At 40.7% G+C, this 22,150-nt stretch overlaps 1 protein-coding gene across 5 annotated transcripts in view; it reads right to left on the bottom strand.

The window, feature by feature from the left end:
* The window catches only part of CFAP65 (cilia and flagella associated protein 65), a 245,362-nt gene that overhangs the window by 94,351 nt on the left and 128,861 nt on the right, over positions 1-22,150 (bottom strand). For all 5 annotated transcript variants that reach the window (XM_078785710.1, XM_078785714.1, XM_068125878.2 and 2 more), the window contains one exon: positions 10,040-10,156. In XM_078785710.1, coding sequence (XP_078641836.1) covers positions 10,040-10,156 — 117 coding nt within the window. The remainder of the gene's footprint in view (positions 1-10,039; positions 10,157-22,150) is intronic.

Here is a 22,150-nt window from a genome sequence, read left to right as displayed (position 1 = left end):
CGACATACATGAAAACATCTTTCAGCTGTTCTCTGGTTAAAATGTCATCCATCACCTGTTGAAAACACGAACCCCGTTGGTGACCCCAAAGGTCGATTTTACAAAATTCATACAACCGCTGACCAGATTCAAAAGTGGTGTAAGGACGATCATTCTCCCGGATAGGTATCTGGTGATAAGCACTTCGGAGGTCCAAGGTACTGAATACCCGGTAGGTAGATACCTCTCTGACCATGTCATCCATCTTGGGTAGTGGGTAGGCATCAAGTTGGGTAAAGCGATTGATCGTCTGAGAATAGTCAATGACCATACGCTTCCGGTGATTAGGATTATTGATTACGAGCACTTAAGCCCTCCAGGGCGAGCTGCTAGGTTTGATTATACCCTCGCTTAGCAGCCGCTTGGTCTCGTCAACGATAACATGCGCATCTGGGCGCGAATATCGCCTAGACTTCACAGTTATAGGGCAACAATTAGGTGTCAGACACAGAAACAGCGGGGGAGGCTTCATCGAAATCTCCGTCAAGCTACATACCGAGAAGATTTTAGTGGGTTGTTCACTATTGAATCGCATCTCTAAACACCGGTGCCGATTCAAAAAGTCATGAGCAAGGAGAACATCGGAGCACAGATTCGGCAATACCATCATCTTAATATCAGAGTACAGTATCTCATTAGCTACCAAGTTCACTTCACAGAATCCTTTGGAGCTTTGCCATAGAGCTGCAGAGGCCATGTACGCGCGTTGAGTGGCCGGCACAGTGGAACAGCCATGTCTGTGAACAAGATCCTGGCTGACGTAACTTTCACTGCTCCCAGTGCCGATCAAAGCGTCAGCTGCTTCACCGTTAATCAGCACAGGAACCACAACCCTCGCCAGGCAGCGAGGCGCAACCCCAGGAGCCGTTCTCGAGGCGCGTGTGCCCGCGAGCATCGTTAGTCTGGCCTTAGTTGATCGACAGACTTTAGAAAAATGTCCTTTCTTCCCACAGCTGTTGCATAGCGCATCCCGAGCCGGGCATTGGCTCCGAGGATGTCTGCGATTTCCGCAAAAGAAACATTTGCCTGTCATCGCAGCAGGAGTAGTGGCCGCCGTGGTAACCGAGACACTCTCCTCGGCGTCCGGACTCTTGTCAAGAAAATTCTGGCAAGCAGCATGCGCCGGACAGCCTGACCCAGCGGCGGACACCACATCCGAGCGTTTCTCAGTGGTAGCAGCGCTCGCCGTCAGATATGGTCGTCCGTATGTCTCAGATAGAGTCTGGGCCAGCTGCAGAACCCAGGCCTGTTCATACGCAGCCTGAAAGGTCATAGCCTTGTTCTCTAGCGGCCGCTGATGGATGGCAGACGATAGGAGACCAGTAATGAAAGCATCTCGCATTACATCCTGCACTCCGCAGTCCTTGCCGAGTTGTCGTAATTCCTGCGTTTCCTGCACCAAAGTCTCAGTCGGCACTTGCCGGTGCGTAGTGAGCAGATGTGGTGCATAAATAGTGCTTCGTGGTTTTACATAGAGGGCTCGCAGGGCTGTTACAGAATCGGCATAGGTTTCACAGTGGGAGAAATAGTCATAGGCATCGCTGGACACGTTGCAAATGAGAACATTCAACTTCTGTAGGTCCGTGGCTTCGGACACGGCTTGCATGTAGAGTTCTAAGGATCGTAACCAGTGCGCCAAGTGGCGCCCAGCATGGCTGGCATTCGGGTCTCCATCGAACCTCTCCGGTTTGAGAAGCTTGTCCATGGCACTTAAGTGTCGAGAGAGATTTCAATAAATTGTTATTAAATCAAGTTGAGACCTCGTTTCCAGATATGAGGCTTTATTGAAATCTATCTCCACATACCCTATAAGCACAGGATAATAATATAAATAATAACTACCTTTAGAGGCCATTTTTCCCCGCAAAGCGGGGGTTGGCCTTTTTCGGGACCCATGGTTGTTGTTGTTTTTCGGTCCCCTTTTTGAAGCAATGTTTTACGGCCGAATGCCCTTCCTGACGCCAACCTTTTTTGCCACCTTTAACGACAAACAGGGAATTACCAGTGAGCTGGTACTCAATTAGCCGACCTCGGAAGGATGACAGGCTGAGTCAACCCCCCTGGCGTTAATTCAGCGATCGACGGGGATTCGAACCCAGGATCCTAGGATCCTAAGCCGGCACCCTAGCCGCTAGCCCAACACCAGGTTATTATAAGCACAGGATAAAGAATAATATTAGAACTACATTAAAGATTATACTAGCATTTCTTTAACCCATAAGCAAGCAAATGATTATTCCCTTTTATACCTTACTCAAGCCTCCACTCACAGAATACAGAAACGAAGCTCCTCCTTTACCCTACATCCCATTATATCCTCTTCTCAGGGCCAATCCAACGAATCTTCTTCTTCATATTTCATCACAGTTGACCTTTTGGCCTATGTTTATCTCAAAAATAGTTGGTTGTTGAATTCAGTTAGCCGACATGTTAATCCTATTTAAAATTCAAGTCAATCGGATGAAAATTGAGGATTTTAGAAATCTGGCCTATGTTGATCTTTTGGCCGATGTTGACCTCAAAAATAGTTGGGGGTTGGTTTCAATAAACTGATATGCAAATCCTATTCAGATTTCAAGTCAATCGGATGAAAATTGAGGATTTTAGAGATTAGAAAAAAGTGGTTGACCTCTGGCCTGTGTTGACCTTTTGGCCTATGCTGATCTCAAAATAGTTGGTGGTTGAATTCAGTTCACCGATATGAAAATCCCATTCAAATTCCAAGTCAATTGGATGAAATTTGAGGAATTTAGAAATTTGAAATGGTTGTTGACCTTTGGCCTATGTTGACCTTTTAGCTGATGTTGATCTCCAAAATAGTTGGTGGTTGAATTCAATTAGCTGATATGTAAATCAGATTCAAATTTGAAGTCCATCGAATGAAAACTGAGGATTTTAGAAATTTGAAAAGGTTGTTGACCTTTTGGCCTATGTTGACGTTTTGGCCGATGTTGATCTCCAAACTAGTTGGTGGTTGAATTCAGTTAGCTGATATGTAAATCCGATTCAAATTTCAAGTCAATTGGATGAAAATTAAGGATTTTAGAAATTTGAAAAAAAGTGTTTGACCTTTGGCCTATGTTTACCTTTCGACTTTTTGACATCAAAAAGATATAGGATTTTGTCGGACCACAAACTCTCCAATTTGGTGAAGTTTCGTGAAGATCGGTTTAAAATTGTGACCTGTACGCAAGAATAAGTAAGCGGAAAGACACACACACACAAACAAACAAACACACAAAAGAAAAATCACTCATAGCGACACTTGGCAAAACAGAACAAAGTAGAATGGCACTCAGTAGAGCATCCTTTTAACCTCAAAAATAATTAGTGATTGAATTCAGTGATCTGATATGCAAATCGTCTTCAATGTTTGAGTTAATCGGATGAAAATTAACTATTTTAGAAATATGGCCTGTGTTGACCTTTTGGCCTGTTTTTACCTCAAAAATAGTTGGTGGTTGGTTTCAGTTTGCTGATATGTAAATCCTATTCAGTTTTCAAGTCAATCGGATGAAAATTGAGGATTTTAGAAATTTGAAACGGTTGTTGACCTTTTGGCCTATGTTGACGTTTTGGCCGACGTTGATCTCCAAAATAGTTGGTGGTTGAATCCAGTTAGCTGATATGTAAATCCTATTCAAATTTCTAGTCAATCGTATGAAAATTGAGGATTTTAGAAATTTGAAAAAAAGTGGTTGACCTTGGGTTATGTTGACCTTTTTACATCAAAAATATATAGGTTTTTGAAGGACTGCAACAAACTCTACCGTTTGGTGAAGATTCGTGAAGATTGGTTTAAAATTGTGACATCTAAGCAAGTATAAGTGAGCGGACAGAAAAACAAACACACACACAAACCAGAGTCAACATACTTGTCCAAAAAATAATTTTTTGCCAAGAAAAACGCACAGGACCGACCAATATACTTGAAAATCTTAGATTTTCACAAGTATCTCGCGAGATTGGGAGATCTCGCGAGATCACGGCGAGGTCACGTCTTTTCGAAGCTGCTCCATGCGCTCACGCTCTCGAAGCTAAGTGATCTATCACAATCGTGTTTTTGTCGAGACTGTATCTATCTTTCGGTGTGTGTACCTATAGCGTATCTTTTGGAAAATTTTCGGTGCTAATTTTTCGTACATGTATACACAATCGTCGGTTAATGGTATCGAGTATTCTGCAGCCTAGTACTCGTAGGCTTACACTACCGTACAGTCTCCGACCTTGTGGTTTTTTTCTCTCAGCGATTCGTCGAATGCACTGAAATTATTTTCATTTTCTGTTTCGTACCAGTCGTTCACCCCGTACCTCCTTGTTTAATATCTGTACTCACAAAAAAAAAAAAAAAAACCCGCAAAAAAAATATTTCCTTCCCAAGTCTTATTCGTTTATTTGTTGTTCTTTTTGTTCGTTCGTTCTTCGTTCGCGATCACGCGGCTAGAAATGTATAATCTCTCCCCTGAACAACTATTTTCTCTCATATATTATAACACCCTTTTCTCCTCTTTTCCTACAAAAGGATGCTTTCGTCTTGCTCACCAAATCTATTCATTCCAAAAAATATATATAATACCATCTCTTACAGTTCCTCCTTTCTACATTCCCTAAACTATCCAGAACTCCACCCCTCCTCCAGTGTCCTCAAACGTATTTTTGACTCGAAGGTCTCAAACTCATTTTGCAAAAAATGTTCGTTTCCCATGAATCGTACACTTTTCAAAATCCAATCTCACCCCTCCCCTCCAAATCCTCCCCATCACCCATCCCTTTCAAATCTCCCCCCTTGCCCCTTCCCTCCCCTCCCTCCTAAACTCCCCCCACACCCCTCCCCTCCGAGACTCTCCCTCGCTCCTCCCCTCCTAGACTCCCTTCTCACCCCTCCTCCTCAAAGCATCCTCCCTGCTTCTTCCCCCTTCCAACTTTCACCTTCATCTCCCCAAACCTTCTGCCTCGCTCTTCCCCCTCCTCAAATAACACCTCACTGTGCCTCACCCAATCTCCATCAAACCTTTTGTCCGCCCCATTCTTCCCTTTCTCCAAGCTATTCTGAAATCTCTGAAATCTCTGACACACCTTCACCAGCTCTCCCTACCTCTTCCTCCTCTTCCACATCTTACCCTACCCCTCCCCCCCCCCTGTTCTGGACCCGATGCTCCCCCTTCCTCTTCATTAACGGTATGGACCTCAAACATCCGGGGCCTTCGCTCAAACTTGACTGACCTCTCCATACAGGTTGCTTCTGACAAACCAGATGTGATCTGCTTAACAGAAACTTTCCTCCTTCATGATGTCTCTGATGCCTTGGTATCTCTCCCAGGTTACTCCCTCCTCCGGTATGATAGACCTGAGCCTCGTCCTGGAGGTGGGGTTGCTATCTTTATAAAAAACTCTCTTCCTCACTCGCCCTCCACTGCCCTCTCTCCACCTCACCCCCAGGAATACCTTTGGCTACGGCTTCCCCTTCGCTCCCACCTTTTGTTCATATGTGTGTTGTACCGTCCACCAAACAGCGATGACTCCATCTACATCTCACTGTCTGATAATATGGACCAACTTCTATCTACCCATCCCAACTCTCTCTTCCTCATATGTGGTGATTTCAATTGTCACCATGCCAGTTGGCTGGGGGTGGGTACCTCTATCACCAGCAATGGCTCTTCAGCAAAGGACTTCTGCGACTCACTGGGACTGACACAATCTGTCAATTTCCCGACCCGGCTCTCAGTCAACGGAGCATCTTCTCTTCTGGATTTGGTTATGACAAACTTCCCTGAAAATGTCTGCTGCTCTTCTTCTGCTCCAATCGGCTCATCTGATCATGTGCTTGTCAAAGTGGACATCTCTCTGACCATTCTCAGAGAGCCTCCTCAGCGTCGACGAGTCTGGCATTTCACTCAGGCCAACTGGCAGCTTCAAGCAGCCATCAATCATCTGGACTGGTCTCCCATCTCTACCGCCTCTGACATCAACTCATCCTGGGAATTCTTTCAAAGTAAATTGCTCTCTCTCATGCACAGATTTATACCATCTCGTCTTCAGTTGTCATACCCTTCCTCCCGTCCATGGTACACGGAATCTTGTGGTGAGGCTGTTGCCCTGAAACAACTTGCTTTCGTCTCCTGGAAAGCAAATCCAACGGAAGGAAATCTCATTTCCTTTCACAAAGCCCGAAACAAGTGTGTGTCCACCCTCAGGAGAGCCAGGAAACAATATCTCACCATTCTCAAGACCGAACTCTCTTATCTGTCTCCCTCTTCCAAATCCTGGTGGAGTCTGGTCAAATCTGTTTCTGGTGTTTGTTCCCCCTCCATCCCCTCCCTCACCTCAAACGGCTTAACGGCTGACTCCGCACGTGAAAAAGCTGAATGCCTCAACTCTGTGTTTGCCTCTAAATCTTGTGTCCCAAACCCATCCCTCTCTGTGCCCACCGTACCCAGTCGTACCCAGCTGCTCCTGGACTCTGTGTCCTTTCCTCCTGACAAGGTGGAAAAGTTTCTGTCAACCCTCGACTCTGATTCTGCAACTGGTCCTGACGGCATCAGCCCACGGGTCCTAAAATCATGTTCTTCTGCTCTTTCACTCCCTCTTTCTGTTCTCTTCACCCTCTCTTTTGCTCAAGGTCATCTGCCATCTGCTTGGAAATCAGCCAACATCACCGGTTTGCACAAAAAAGGTGCAAAAACAGATCCCAGCAACTACAGACCAATCAGCCTTCTCCCAATTATCAGCAAAGTCATGGACTCCATCATTGCTTCAGATATTAAATCTTTCCTCTTCTCCAATGGCTTGATCTCTGATCATCAATTTGCTTTCAGACCTGGTCACTCTACTCTGGACATGCTGCTTCTCCTTTCTCAACAATGGATGGAGGTCCTCAATGCCAAACAGGAAATTAGAGCTGTCTCCCTTGACATTTCACGTGCCTTCGATACGGTCTGGCACCCCGCTCTGCTCATCAAACTCTCCTCCTTTGGTATCCATGGAAATCTCCACGCATGGCTGGCGGACTTCCTCTCTGGTCGTAGTCAACGTGTGGCCCTGAATGGGTTTCTCTCATCTCCTCTTCCTGTTCAGGCTGGAGTTCCCCAAGGTAGTGTTCTGGGCCCTGTGCTTTTTCTGGTCTTCATCAATGATCTCTCTGACTCTCTTGAAAATCCTCTCTATCTCTTTGCTGACGACTCTACTCTCTGTCGCTCCATTCCTCATCCCTCAGATCGGCAGTCTGCAGCCTCCTCACTCTCTGCAGACCTGGACAAAATCACAGACTGGTCAAACAAGTGGAACATGTCTTTCAATCCTGACAAATCTCACACTCTTACAATGTCTCTCCGAAAGGACCGACTGGACAACCCTCCCATCTACTTTCTCAACAATCCTCTCCAAGAAGTTCTGTCGCTCAAGCTTTTGGGTCTCACTATCTGCCATGATCTTTCTTGGGAAAACCACATTTCCAAGCTGGCCTCCAAAGCCAGTCACCAACTGGGCATCCTCCGTCGTGCGAAGTCCTTCCTTGGCACACCTGAGCTCCTCACCACATACAAGGCTTTCATCCGCAGCTCAATGGAATACTGTTCCCCCCTCTGGGCTGGTGCTCCTGCCTCACACCTTGCTCGGATTCACGCTGTTGAGGCCAAAGCTTTCAGAATCATTGGAATCTCCTGCGATGTAGTCAACACCGAGGGCCTTTCACTCTCTCACCGCAGGCAGGTTGGTGGTCTTTCTGTCTTCTACCGACTCCTCTCCGGCCTTGCTCCCCCAGCTCTCTCTGTGCTCTGTCCCCCCAATATTCCTTCAGGTCGCACAAGATCTGCCTGCAACCCTCTTATGGTTAAACTGCCAAAGTCTAGGCTCTCTGCTCACCTTCACTCTTTCATTCCCCTTTTCTCCCGCCTCTGGAACAAACTCCCCCACTCCCTTCAATCCCACTCCTCCCTCCAGGTCTTTAAAACAGCCGTTCACCACCATCTCTTATCTTCCCCCATCGAAAACCTTGATCTTTTCTACCCCCGGTAATTCACCCCAGAGTCCTTGCAGTGTTCATATGTTTTATTCCTCTCCCACCTCCCCCCAATTCCTCCCGATGTCCCTGCTCTCAAATGTTGTGTTTGTGTCCTTCCCCCTCTTCCCCCTCTCTTTTGTGTCCTTCCCCCTCTCTCCCCATCTTGTCTGCCGCTCCCCTTGTTTTTTGTGTTTTGTGTGTCGGTTTGTCTTTTTGTGTGATTAATGTTAGCTCTTTCACGAGCCTCGATCTTGTATACAAAAAAATAAAAATAAAAAGGAACAAGAAGACGTCATGCAGAGCACGATACTTGCAAAATCCACCCCTCCTTCCCTGGTGAACCTGGTGTTGGCGTAGCAGTTAGGGTGCCGGCTTGGGATCCCAGGATCCTGGGTTTGAATCCTGGTCAAATCGCTGAATTTACACCAGGGGGGTTGACTCAGCCTGTCATCCTTCCGAGGTCGGCAAATTGAGTACCAGTTCACTGGTAATTACGGGTGTGTTACAAGAGGCGACTAACAAGGTTGGCGGCAGGCAGGGCATCCGGCCATAAAACATTGCTTCAAAAAGGGGACCAAGGTGCCCGAAAAAGGCCAATCCCCGCTCTGCGGGGAAAAATGGCTTCTAAAGGTGGTTCTTTTTCTTTTGTTCGTCTCCCCAAAAAGGTTGTCATGGACACATCAAATTGTCCATTTCATTAAGATTAAAATTGACGATATAAATCAATGCTCGGGTCAATTGGATTAAAAATGATGATTTTTCAGATGAAAATTGATGAAATTTGGAGTGTGACTTTAAGTTGACCTTTAAAACCTTGATCTTTTCTACCCCCACAAATTCACCCCAGATCCACTTTTTCGAAATCCCAACTTCTTTCCTGGAAGTCCTTGCAGTGTCCATATGTTTTATACCTCTCCCACCTCACCCCAAGCCCTCTCCCTCCCACAGATCTCTCGATGTCCCTGCTCTCAAATGTTGTGTTTGTGTCCTTCACCCTCTCTCCCCATCTTGTCTACCGCTCCCCTTATTTGTGTTTTTTGTGTCGGTTTGACTTTTTGTGTGATTAATGTTAGCTCTTTCACGAGCCTCGATCTTGTATACAAAAAACAAACAAAACAAACAAACACACAAATAGACAGAATAACAAACACACAAACAAATAACAAACACACAACTTTTTGAAATATCTTGTTCACAGACAGACAGACAAATGAAAAATCGGTCAGAGACCGAGGACTTGCCGGAATGTACTTTTTTTTTAAATCGGCCATTTTGGACAAATATGGCGGCCAAACCACGTTACCGATGACGTCATCATTATTTGTTTTCTGAACTAATTTATTCCTAGATTATGCTCAAGAAATTTCATCTTGATCTGATGAAGTTTTGTACTTGTCGAATTATGACGTCATAATGGAGGCACCTATGCCATCATCATTAACATATTTTATTCGCCATGGAGAGTTCTTTACAATGAGCCATGTCTCAATTTTTTCTATTTCGCACTTTCGGAGATATAGAGGTGAAAAGCTTTTCCGTTTTTCCAAGATGGCGGCCGAACCACGTGACCTATGACGACATAATTATCATTAAAAAAAATTCTACAGGTGGAGTTGCACCTAAGGTGAAAATTTCCTGTCAATCGGACCAACGGTTGCAGAGAAAATCATATTTATTCTGTGCGGACAAACAAACAAACAGACAAATGGACTCAAATGCAATGGCCTCTCCTCTGGCGAGGGTAATATGACAATAATCGCGATGTCAGACATGCATGTTATAGTTCAACAAAGCAATGTGAACACCACCGGAGGTTTCAAAATTGTGCAAAAATTGAGATCATTTGAGGTTTGCACTGATAAATGAACAGAATGGAATACTATCTGAACTTTGTGCTTGAAAATGAGGGAAAAGCCTTCAGGTGGATGATAAACCTTACAGGTGGATGATAAACCTTACATTAATGGCAGAGAGTGAAAAGCAAACGAAGGCAATCACCTGACACACGATATCCCGTTTGAGAATGGCTGGACAACCGACAGCGTGGAATGTCACACAGCACACCTGGCTTTCATGAGGCTTCAGGACTCCATGCTGAGGATCAACACTCAGATACTGCAGGAAAAGACGAGTCAACAAGGAAGGACCTTCAGGAATACGTCTCCGAAATAATAACAACAAAGTCCCAATGAGTAAAGAAAAAGAGTGATCCTTGTTTTTTTGTTTTTTTAAAGGAACTTTTACAAAGGTAGGGACATGATTCACCATCACCCGAGAGAATTTTTCCAGATAATGATCAGGGGAAACTTATATAAATAGGGAGATGATGCATCATCACCCGAGAGTAGTTTTCTAGATAATGATCAGGGGAAACTTTTATAAATAGGGAGATGATGCATCATCACCCGAGAGTAGTTTTCTCGATAATGATCAGGGGAAACTTATATAAATAGGGAGATGATGCATCATCACCCGAGAGTAGTTTTCTAGATAATGATCAGGGGAAACTTTTATAAATAGGGAGATGATGCATCATCACTGGAGAGTAGTTTTCCAGATAATGATCAGGGGAAACTTTTATAAATAGGGAGATGATGCATCATCACTGGAGAGTAGTTTTCCAGATAATGATCAGGGGAAACTTATATAAATAGGGAGATGATGCATCATCACCCGAGAGTAGTTTTCTAGATAATGATCAGGGGAAACTTTTATAAATAGGGAGATGATGCATCATCACTGGAGAGTAGTTTTCCAGATAATGATCAGGGGAAACTTATATAAATAGGGAGATGATGCATCATCACCCGAGAGTAGTTTTCTAGATAATGATCAGGGGAAACTTTTATAAATAGGGAGATGATGCATCATCACTGGAGAGTAGTTTTCCAGATAATGATCAGGGGAAACTTTTATAAATAGGGAGATGATGCATCATCACCCGAGAGTAGTTTTCTCGATAATGATCAGGGGAAACTTATATAAATAGGGAGATGATGCATCATCACCCGAGAGTAGTTTTCTCGATAATGATCAGGGGAAACTTATATAAATAGGGAGATGATGCATCATCACCCGAGAGTAGTTTTCTAGATAATGATCAGGGGAAACTTTTATAAATAGGGAGATGATGCATCATCACCCGAGAGTAGTTTTCCAGATAATGATCAGGGGAAACTTTTATAAATAGGGAGATGATGCATCATCACTGGAGAGTAGTTTTCCAGATAATGATCAGGGGAAACTTTTATAAATAGGGAGATGATGCATCATCACCCGAGAGTAGTTTTCTAGATAATGATCAGGGGAAACTTTTATAAAGAGGGAGATGATGCATCATCACCCGAGAGTAGTTTTCTAGATAATGATCAGGGGAAACTTTTATAAATTGGGAGATGATGCATCATCACCCGAGAGTAGTTTTCTAGATAATGATCAGGGGAAACTTTTATAAATAGGGAGATGATGCATCATCACTGGAGAGTAGTTTTCTAGATAATGATCAGGGGAAACTTTTATAAATAGGGAGATGATGCATCCTCACTGGAGAGTAGTTTTCCAGATAATGATCAGGGGAAACTATTATAAATAGGGAGATGATGCATCATCACCGGAGAGTAGTTTTCCAGATAATGATCAGGGGAAACTTTTATAAATAGGGAGATGATGCATCATCACCCGAGAGTAGTTTTCCAGATAATGATCAGGGGAAACTTTTATAAATAGGGAGATGATTCACCATAACCCGAGAGAATTTTTCCAGATAATGATCAGGGGAAACTTATATAAATAGGGAGATGATGCATCATCACCCGAGAGTAGTTTTCCAGATAATGATCAGGGGAAACTTTTATAAATAGGGAGATGATGCATCATCACTGGAGAGTAGTTTTCCAGATAATGATCAGGGGAAACTATTATAAATAGGGAGATGATGCATCATCACCAGAGAGTAGTTTTCTAGATAATGATCAGGGGAAACTTTTATAAATAGGGAGATGATGCATCATCACCGGAGAGTAGTTTTCCAGATAATGATCAGGGGAAACTTTTATAAATAGGGAGATGATGCACCATCACCGGAGAGTAGTTTTCTCGATAATGATCAGGGAAAACTTTTATAAATAGGGAGATGATGCATCATCACCGGAGAGTAGTTTTCCAGATAATGATCAGGGGAAACTTTTATAAATAGGGAGATGATTCACCATAACCCGAGAATTTTTCCAGATAATGATCAGGGGAAACTTTTATAAATAGGGAGATGATTCACCATAACCCGAGAATTTTTCCAGATAATGATCAGGGGAAACTTATATAAATAGGGAGATGATGCATCATCACCCGAGAGTAGTTTTCTAGATAATGATCAGGGGAAACTTTTATAAATAGGGAGATGATGCATCATCACCCGAGAGTAGTTTTCTAGATAATGATCAGGGGGAACTTTTATAAATAGGGAGATGATGCATCATCACTGGAGAGTAGTTTTCTTGATAATGATCAGGGGAAACTTATATAAAGTAGGGAGATGATGCACCATCACTGGATATGAATTCTTGGGAAAATGGCAGGGGCATAGAAAAGGTCCCTTTATGTAAGGGGACGTGCCATGTGGAAAAGTATAGAAAAGAAGGGACATTCAATTGCTTGTAGAAAATACCAAACAATAGAAAATAAGGGACATTCCAAAAAATCTTGTGTGCATGCTGGACGACCCTTGTGTTCTTAGGAGGAACCAAGTAAAACATCAGTCTTTGTGAATATTGTGGAGTAACTCAGAATGAAACATCGGTCTTTGTGAATATTGTGGAGCAACTCAGAATGAAACATTGGTCTTTGTGAATATTGTGGAGCAACTCAAAATGAAACATCGGTCTTTGTGAATATTGTGGAGTAACTCAGAATGAAACATCGGTCTTTGTGAATATTGTGGAGCAACTCACAATGAAACATTGGTCTTTGTGAATATTGTGGAGCAACTCAGAATGAAACATCGGTCTTTGTGAATATTGTGGAGCAACTCAGAATGAAACATCGGTCTTTGTGAATATTGTGGAGCAACTCAGAATGAAACATCGGTCTTTGTGAATATTGTGGAGCAACTCAGAATGAATCATTGGTCTTTGTGAATATTGTGGAGTAACTCAGAATGAAACATCGGTCTTTTCGAATATTGTGGAGTAACTCAGAATGAAACATCGGTCTTTTCGAATATTGTGGAGTAACTCAGAATGAAACATTGGTCTTTGTGAATATTGTGGAGTAACTCAGAATGAAACATCGGTCTTTGTGAATATTGTGGAGTAACTCAGAATGAAACATCGGTCTTTGTGAATATTGTGGAGTAACTCAGAATGAAACATCGGTCTTTGTGAATATTGTGGAGTAACTCAGAATGAAACATCGGTCTTTGTGAATATTGTGGAGTAACTCAGAATGAAACATCGGTCTTTGTGAATATTGTGGAGCAACTCAGAATGAACCATTGGTCTTTGTGAATATTGTGGAGCAACTCAAAATGAAACATCGGTATTTGTGAATATTGTGGAGTTACTCAGAATGAAACATCGGTCTTTGTGAATATTGTGGAGAAACTCAGAATGAAACATTGGTCTTTGTGAATATTGTGGAGTAACTCAGAATGAAACATCGATCTTTGTGAATATTGTGGAGTAACTCAGAATGAAACATCGGTCTTTGTGAATAGTGTGGAGTAACTCAGAATGAAACATCGGTCTTTGTGAATATTGTGGAGTAACTCAGAATGAAACATCGGTATTTGTGAATATTGTGGAGTAACTCAGAATGAAGCATCGGTCTTTGTGAATATTCTGGAGTAACTCAGAATGAAACATCGGTCTTTGTGAATAGTGTGGAGTAACTCAGAATGAAACATCGGTCTTTGTGAATATTGTGGAGTAACTCAGAATGAAACATCGGTCTTTGTGAATATTGTGGAGCAACTCAGAATGAAACATTGGTCTTTGTGAATATTGTAGAGCAACTCAGAATGAAACATCGGTCTTTGTGAATATTGTGGAGCAACTCAGAATGAAACATCTGTCTTTGTAAATATTGTGGAGTAACTCAGAATGAATCATTGGTCTTTGTGAATATTGTGGAGTAACTCAGAATGAAACATCGGTCTTTTCGAATATTGTGGAGTAACTCAGAATGAAACATCGGTCTTTTCGAATATTGTGGAGTAACTCAGAATGAAACATCGGTCTTGGTGAATATTGTGGAGTAACTCAGAATGAAACATAGGTCTTTGTGAATATTGTGGAGTAACTCAGAATGAAACATCGGTCTTTGTGAATATTGTGGAGTAACTCAGAATGAAACATCGGTCTTTGTGAATATTGTGGAGTAACTCAGAATGAAACATCGGTCTTTGTGAATATTGTGGAGTAACTCAGAATGAAACATCGGTGTTTGTGAATATTGTGGAGCAACTCAGAATGAAACATCGGTCTTTGTGAATATTGTGGAGCAACTCAGAATGAAACATTGGTCTTTGTGAATATTGTGGAGCAACTCAAAATGAAACATCGGTCTTTGTGAATATTGTGGAGTTACTCAGAATGAAACATCGGTCTTTGTGAATATTGTGGAGAAACTCAGAATGAAACATCGGTCTTTGTGAATGTTGTGGAGTAACTCAGAATGAAACATCGATCTTTGTGAATATTGTGGAGTAACTCAGAATGAAACATCGGTCTTTGTGAATATTGTGGAGTAACTCAGAATGAAGCATCGGTCTTTGTGAATATTGTGGAGCAACTCAGAATGAAACATCGGTCTTTGTGAATATTGTGGAGCAACTCAAAATGAAACATCGGTCTTTGTGAATATTGTGGAGTAACTCAGAATGAAACATCGGTCTTTGTGAATATTGTGGAGCAACTCAGAATGAAACATTGGTCTTTGTGAATATTGTGGAGCAACTCAAAATGAAACATCGGTCTTTGTGAATATTGTGGAGTTACTCAGAATGAAACATCGGTCTTTGTGAATATTGTGGAGAAACTCAGAATGAAACATCAGTCTTTGTGAATATTGTGGAGTAACTCAGAATGAAACATCGATCTTTGTGAATATTGTGGAGTAACTCAGAATGAAACATCGGTCTTTGTGAATAGTGTGGAGTAACTCAGAATGAAACATCGGTCTTTGTGAATATTGTGGAGTAACTCAGAATGAAACATCGGTCTTTGTGAATATTGTGGAGTAACTCAGAATGAAGCATCGGTCTTTGTGAATATTCTGGAGTAACTCAGAATGAAACATCGGTCTTTGTAAATATTGTGGAGCAACTCAGAATGAAACATCGGTCTTTGTGAATATTGTGGAGTAACTCAGAATGAAACATCGGTCTTTGTGAATATTGTGGAGTAACTCAGAATGAAAGATCAGTCTTTGTGAATATTGTGGAGGAACTCAGAATGAAACATCGGTCTTTGTGAATATTGTGGAGTAACTCAGAATGAAACATCGGTCTTTGTGAATATTGTGGAGTAACTCAGAATGAAACATCGGTCTTTGTGAATATTGTGGAGCAACTCAGAATGAAAGATCGGTCTTTGTGAATATTGTGGAGTAACTCAGAATGAAAGATCGGTCTTTGTGAATCTCTTAAAAAAAAAAAACAGGAAGCTGATCATGTAGGTCCCCCACCTTTTGTGTGGTATGAGGAATAGATCCGTGTAATATGAAAACTAAATATAGCATGGTTTTGAAATATTGTGTGCACAAACCAATTTGCAGAGATGGTTGCCATGGCAACGTAAATCAGCCAATCAAAGCCCTGATCTAATCAGTTTGAGATAACCTCATGAGGAATAGATATAAGCAATATGAAAGATAAATGGTCAACGGTTTTTGAAATATCACGTTCACAAAAGTAAATGGACGGGTGATCAATCAGTCGGTCGGTCGGTTGGATCTCATTTTAATGTTCCCTTTCCGACCTTGGTGGAAGTGCGAGGGACAAAAATAAATGAGTAATACTTTTTTACAAGGAGATTCATACTAAAGGGGTCAAACTTTTATCATACAATATCAATGTTTGCTCTGGAATCATTACATCTAGATTAGGCTTTCCTAACCGACATGTGGTCTATATTTTTTTTTTTTAATTAAACATCCGTTCGAAGGTGTCGTGGGTTAAATTTGATGAAAATTAAGAAATCCATTGATTATAATCAATGGATTTCTTTATAAGTTAGAAATCTTTATAAGTTATCAGACTTGGCTGTACGTGGGGCCATCTTGAGGGGTCATTTTGGGGAATGCCAGTATTTTGATGGAGACCGAGGGGCTGCGTGGATAGACCTTCCCTTTCCCTACATCCCAGTGACCATTTGCCTGTTTATGAAAAGAACCAGATGTTGCTTTTCTAAAGTGACTGTCATAATAATCAATATAATCTTATAATCATTAAGATGTATCATCATTAAGCATATATATTCCCGGGCACGTATCTTCCATGTATAAACATATATTTACGTCAGCAGTTACAGTTTAATAATTAAATATATATATAATATAGCGCCAGTCATATGAAAACATCAAACAAAGCAAGGACATAAACCGAGACGATTCCTTTTCATCTTGGACTAAAATAGCAAATAAGCATACATAGTTTACACTGGTACACTCTTCAAAATCATGCATAGTTTACACTGGTACACTCTTCAAAATCATGCAAAGTTTACACTGGTACACTCTCTTCAAAATCATGCAAAGTTTACACTGGTACACTCTCTTCAAAATCATGCAAAGTTTACACTGGTGCACTCTCTTCAAAATCATGCAAAGTTTACACTGGTACACTCTCTTCAAAATCATACATAGTTTACACTGGTACACTCTTCAAAATCATGCATAGTTTACACTGGTACACTCTCTTCAAAATCATGCAAAGTTTACACTGGTACACTCTCTTCAAAATCATGCAAAGTTTACACTGGTACACTCTCTTCAAAATCATGCAAAGTTTACACTGGTGCACTCTCTTCAAAATCATGCAAAGTTTACACTGGTACACTCTCTTCAAAATCATACATAGTTTACACTGGTACACTCTTCAAAATCATGCATAGTTTACACTGGTACACTCTCTTCAAAATCATGCAAAGTTTACACTGGTGCACTCTCTTCAAAATCATGCATAGTTTACACTGGTGCACTCTCTTCAAAATCATACATAGTTTACACTGGTACACTCTTCAAAATCATGCATAGTTTACACTGGTACACTCTTCAAAATCATGCAAAGTTTACACTGGTACACTCTCTTCAAAATCATGCAAAGTTTACACTGGTACACTCTCTTCAAAATCATGCAAAGTTTACACTGGTGCACTCTCTTCAAAATCATGCAAAGTTTACACTGGTACACTCTCTTCAAAATCATACATAGTTTACACTGGTACACTCTTCAAAATCATGCATAGTTTACACTGGTACACTCTCTTCAAAATCATGCAAAGTTTACACTGGTACACTCTCTTCAAAATCATGCAAAGTTTACACTGGTACACTCTCTTCAAAATCATGCAAAGTTTACACTGGTGCACTCTCTTCAAAATCATGCAAAGTTTACACTGGTACACTCTCTTCAAAATCATACATAGTTTACACTGGTACACTCTTCAAAATCATGCATAGTTTACACTGGTACACTCTCTTCAAAATCATGCAAAGTTTACACTGGTGCACTCTCTTCAAAATCATGCATAGTTTACACTGGTGCACTCTCTTCAAAATCATGCAAAGTTTACACTGGTGCACTCTCTTCAAAATCATGCAAAGTTTACACTGGTGCACTCTCTTCAAAATCATGCAAAGTTTACACTGGTACACTCTCTTCAAAATCATGCAAAGTTTACACTGGTGCACTCTCTTCAAAATCATGCAAAGTTTACACTGGTACACTCTCTTCAAAATCATGCAAAGTTTACACTGGTACACTCTCTTCAAAATCATGCAAAGTTTACACTGGTACACTCTCTTCAAAATCATGCAAAGTTTACACTGGTGCACTCTCTTCAAAATCATGCAAAGTTTACACTGGTACACTCTCTTCAAAATCATACATAGTTTACACTGGTACACTCTTCAAAATCATGCATAGTTTACACTGGTACACTCTCTTCAAAATCATGCAAAGTTTACACTGGTGCACTCTCTTCAAAATCATGCATAGTTTACACTGGTGCACTCTCTTCAAAATCATGCATAGTTTACACTGGTACACTCTCTTCAAAATCATGCAAAGTTTACACTGGTGCACTCTCTTCAAAATCATGCATAGTTTACACTGGTACACTCTCTTCAAAATCATGCAAAGTTTACACTGGTGCACTCTCTTCAAAATCATGCAAAGTTTACACTGGTACACTCTCTTCAAAATCATGCAAAGTTTACACTGGTACACTCTCTTCAAAATCATGCATAGTTTACACTGGTACACTCTCTTCAAAATCATGCATACCTTACACTGGTACATCTCTTCAAAGTCATGCATAGTTTACACTGGTACATCTCTTCAAAATCATGCATAGTTTACACTGGTACATCTCTTCAAAATCATGCATAGTTTACACTGGTACATCTCTTCAAAATCATGCAAAGTTTACACTGGTACATCTCTTCAAAATCATGCAAAGTTTACACTGGTACACTCTCTTCAAAATCATGCAAAGTTCACACTGGTACACTCTCTTCAAAATCATGCAAGGTTTACACTGGTACACTCTCTTCAAAATCATGCATAGTTTACACTGGTGCACTCTCTTCAAAATCATGCAAAGTTTACACTGGTGCACTCTCTTCAAAATCATGCAAAGTTTACACTGGTGCACTCTCTTCAAAATCATGCAAAGTTTACACTGGTACACTCTCTTCAAAATCATGCAAAGTTTACACTGGTGCACTCTCTTCAAAATCATGCAAAGTTTACACTGGTACACTCTCTTCAAAATCATGCAAAGTTTACACTGGTACACTCTCTTCAAAATCATGCAAAGTTTACACTGGTACACTCTCTTCAAAATCATGCAAAGTTTACACTGGTACACTCTCTTCAAAATCATGCAAAGTTTACACTGGTGCACTCTCTTCAAAATCATGCAAAGTTTACACTGGTACACTCTCTTCAAAATCATACATAGTTTACACTGGTACACTCTTCAAAATCATGCATAGTTTACACTGGTACACTCTCTTCAAAATCATGCAAAGTTTACACTGGTGCACTCTCTTCAAAATCATGCATAGTTTACACTGGTGCACTCTCTTCAAAATCATGCATAGTTTACACTGGTACACTCTCTTCAAAATCATGCAAAGTTTACACTGGTGCACTCTCTTCAAAATCATGCAAAGTTTACACTGGTACACTCTCTTCAAAATCATGCAAAGTTTACACTGGTGCACTCTCTTCAAAATCATGCAAAGTTTACACTGGTACACTCTCTTCAAAATCATGCAAAGTTTACACTGGTACACTCTCTTCAAAATCATGCATAGTTTACACTGGTACACTCTCTTCAAAATCATGCATACCTTACACTGGTACATCTCTTCAAAGTCATGCATAGTTTACACTGGTACATCTCTTCAAAATCATGCATAGTTTACACTGGTACATCTCTTCAAAATCATGCATAGTTTACACTGGTACATCTCTTCAAAATCATGCAAAGTTTACACTGGTACATCTCTTCAAAATCATGCAAAGTTTACACTGGTACACTCTCTTCAAAATCATGCAAAGTTTACACTGGTACACTCTCTTCAAAATCATGCAAGGTTTACACTGGTACACTCTCTTCAAAATCATGCATAGTTTACACTGGTACACTCTCTTCAAAATCATGCAAAGTTTACACTGGTACACTCTCTTCAAAATCATGCATAGTTTACACTGGTACACTCTCTTCAAAATCATGCATAGTTTACACTGGTACACTCTCTTCAAAGTCATGCATAGTTTACACTGGTACACTCTCTTCAAAGTCATGCATAGTTTACACTGGTACACTCTCTTCAAAATCATGCAAAGTTTACACTGGTACACTCTCTTCAAAATCATGCAAAGTTTACACTGGTACACTCTCTTCAAAATCATGCATAGTTTACACTGGTACACTCTCTTCAAAATCATGCATACTTTACACTGGTACATCTCTTCAAAGTCATGCATAGTTTACACTGGTACATCTCTTCAAAGTCATGCATAGTTTACACTGGTACATCTCTTCAAAATCATGCATAGTTTACACTGGTACATCTCTTCAAAATCATGCAAAGTTTACACTGGTACATCTCTTCAAAATCATGCAAAGTTTACACTGGTACATCTCTTCAAAATCATGCATAGTTTACACTGGTACATCTCTTCAAAATCATGCAAAGTTTACACTGGTACACTCTCTTCAAAATCATGCATAGTTTACACTGGTACACTCTCTTCAAAATCATGCATAGTTTACACTGGTACACTCTCTTCAAAATCATGCAAAGTTTACACTGGTACACTCTCTTCAAAGTCATGCATAGTTTACACTGGTACACTCTCTTCAAAGTCATGCATAGTTTACACTGGTACACTCTCTTCAAAGTCATGCATAGTTTACACTGGTACACTCTCTTCAAAATCATGCATAGTTTACACTGGTACACTCTCTTCAAAGTCATGCATAGTTTACACTGGTACACTCTCTTCAAAGTCATGCATAGTTTACACTGGTACACTCTCTTCAAAATCATGCAAAGTTTACACTGGTACACTCTCTTCAAAATCATGCATAGTTTACACTGGTACACTCTCTTCAAAATCATGCATAGTTTACACTGGTACACTCTCTTCAAAGTCATGCATAGTTTACACTGGTACACTCTCTTCAAAGTCATGCATAGTTTACACTGGTACACTCTCTTCAAAATCATGCAAAGTTTACACTGGTACACTCTCTTCAAAATCATGCATAGTTTACACTGGTTCACTCTTCAAAATCATGCATAGTTTACACCGGTACATCTCTTCAAAGTCATGCATAGTTTACACTGGTACATCTCTTCAAAGTCATGCATAGTTTACACTGGTACATCTCTTCAAAGTGCCCCTGTGCCCATATATCTTGTCTCGACTCATAACACACTGCCTCGACTGTGGTGACACAAGACATATGAGACATTTTCTACACGACACACCTTATCTCTCAAAGCTTCTCAGCCTCTTTCCACCCTCCCCACCCTATGCTACCTGGTGTGCCACTTCTCGGTGGAGGAATGTATTTAAAGAGCTTTTCACAAAGAAACGGGGAGAGATATACGCTGGCTGACTTCTTTGTTCTGTATTTGTTCATTTATTTTGAGTATCCTTGTATCTTTGCTTGTATTAAAGTCAATCTATATCTCTCTGGTAATAAACGCTTCATAGTAAACCACAAAAGTAGAGGACATTCGAATCTTCCTCGACAAAGGCAAATGATTGACATCATGAATCCAATCTTAATGTAATTAATAATTGTTTTCTCTGGAGCACAAGGCCTGATTAATAGTGATAGATTGATGATTGAATCATGGGTGGATGATAAAATAAATCGATTTATGTGCACACTGGTAACTCACAAATATTCTAAAAACAAGAAAGATGTCGTACATAGCACGATACTTGCGAAATCCCGAAAATAAGTTGTTGGTCTATGACGACCTCAAAAATAGTTGGTGGCTGAATTTCGTGACCAGATATACAAATCCTCTTAAATTTTTAAGTCAATCAGATGAAAATTGAAGATTTTAAAAATTCGGCCTATGTTTACCTTTTGGCCTCCGTTAACCTAAAAAATAGTTGGGGGTTGAATTCAGTGACCAGATATGCAAATCCTCTTAAATTTTCAAGTCAATCAGATGAAAATAAAGGATTTGTAGAAATTTGGCCTATGTTGATCTTTTGGCCAATGTTGACCTCAAAAATAGTTGGGGGTTGAATTATGTGACCAGATATGCAGGTCCTCTTCAAATTTCAGGTTAATTCGATAAAAATTGAGGATTTCAGAAATTTAACCTTTGCTGACCTTTTGGCCTATGTTGACA

Source organism: Myxine glutinosa, chromosome 10 (assembly GCF_964187855.1).
Source record: "Myxine glutinosa chromosome 10, kmMyxGlut1.1, whole genome shotgun sequence".
Classification (NCBI taxonomy): Eukaryota; Metazoa; Chordata; class Myxini; order Myxiniformes; family Myxinidae; genus Myxine; species Myxine glutinosa.
The sequence above is the reverse complement of the archived record's forward strand: the minus strand, read 5'-3'. Positions and strand labels throughout refer to the sequence as shown.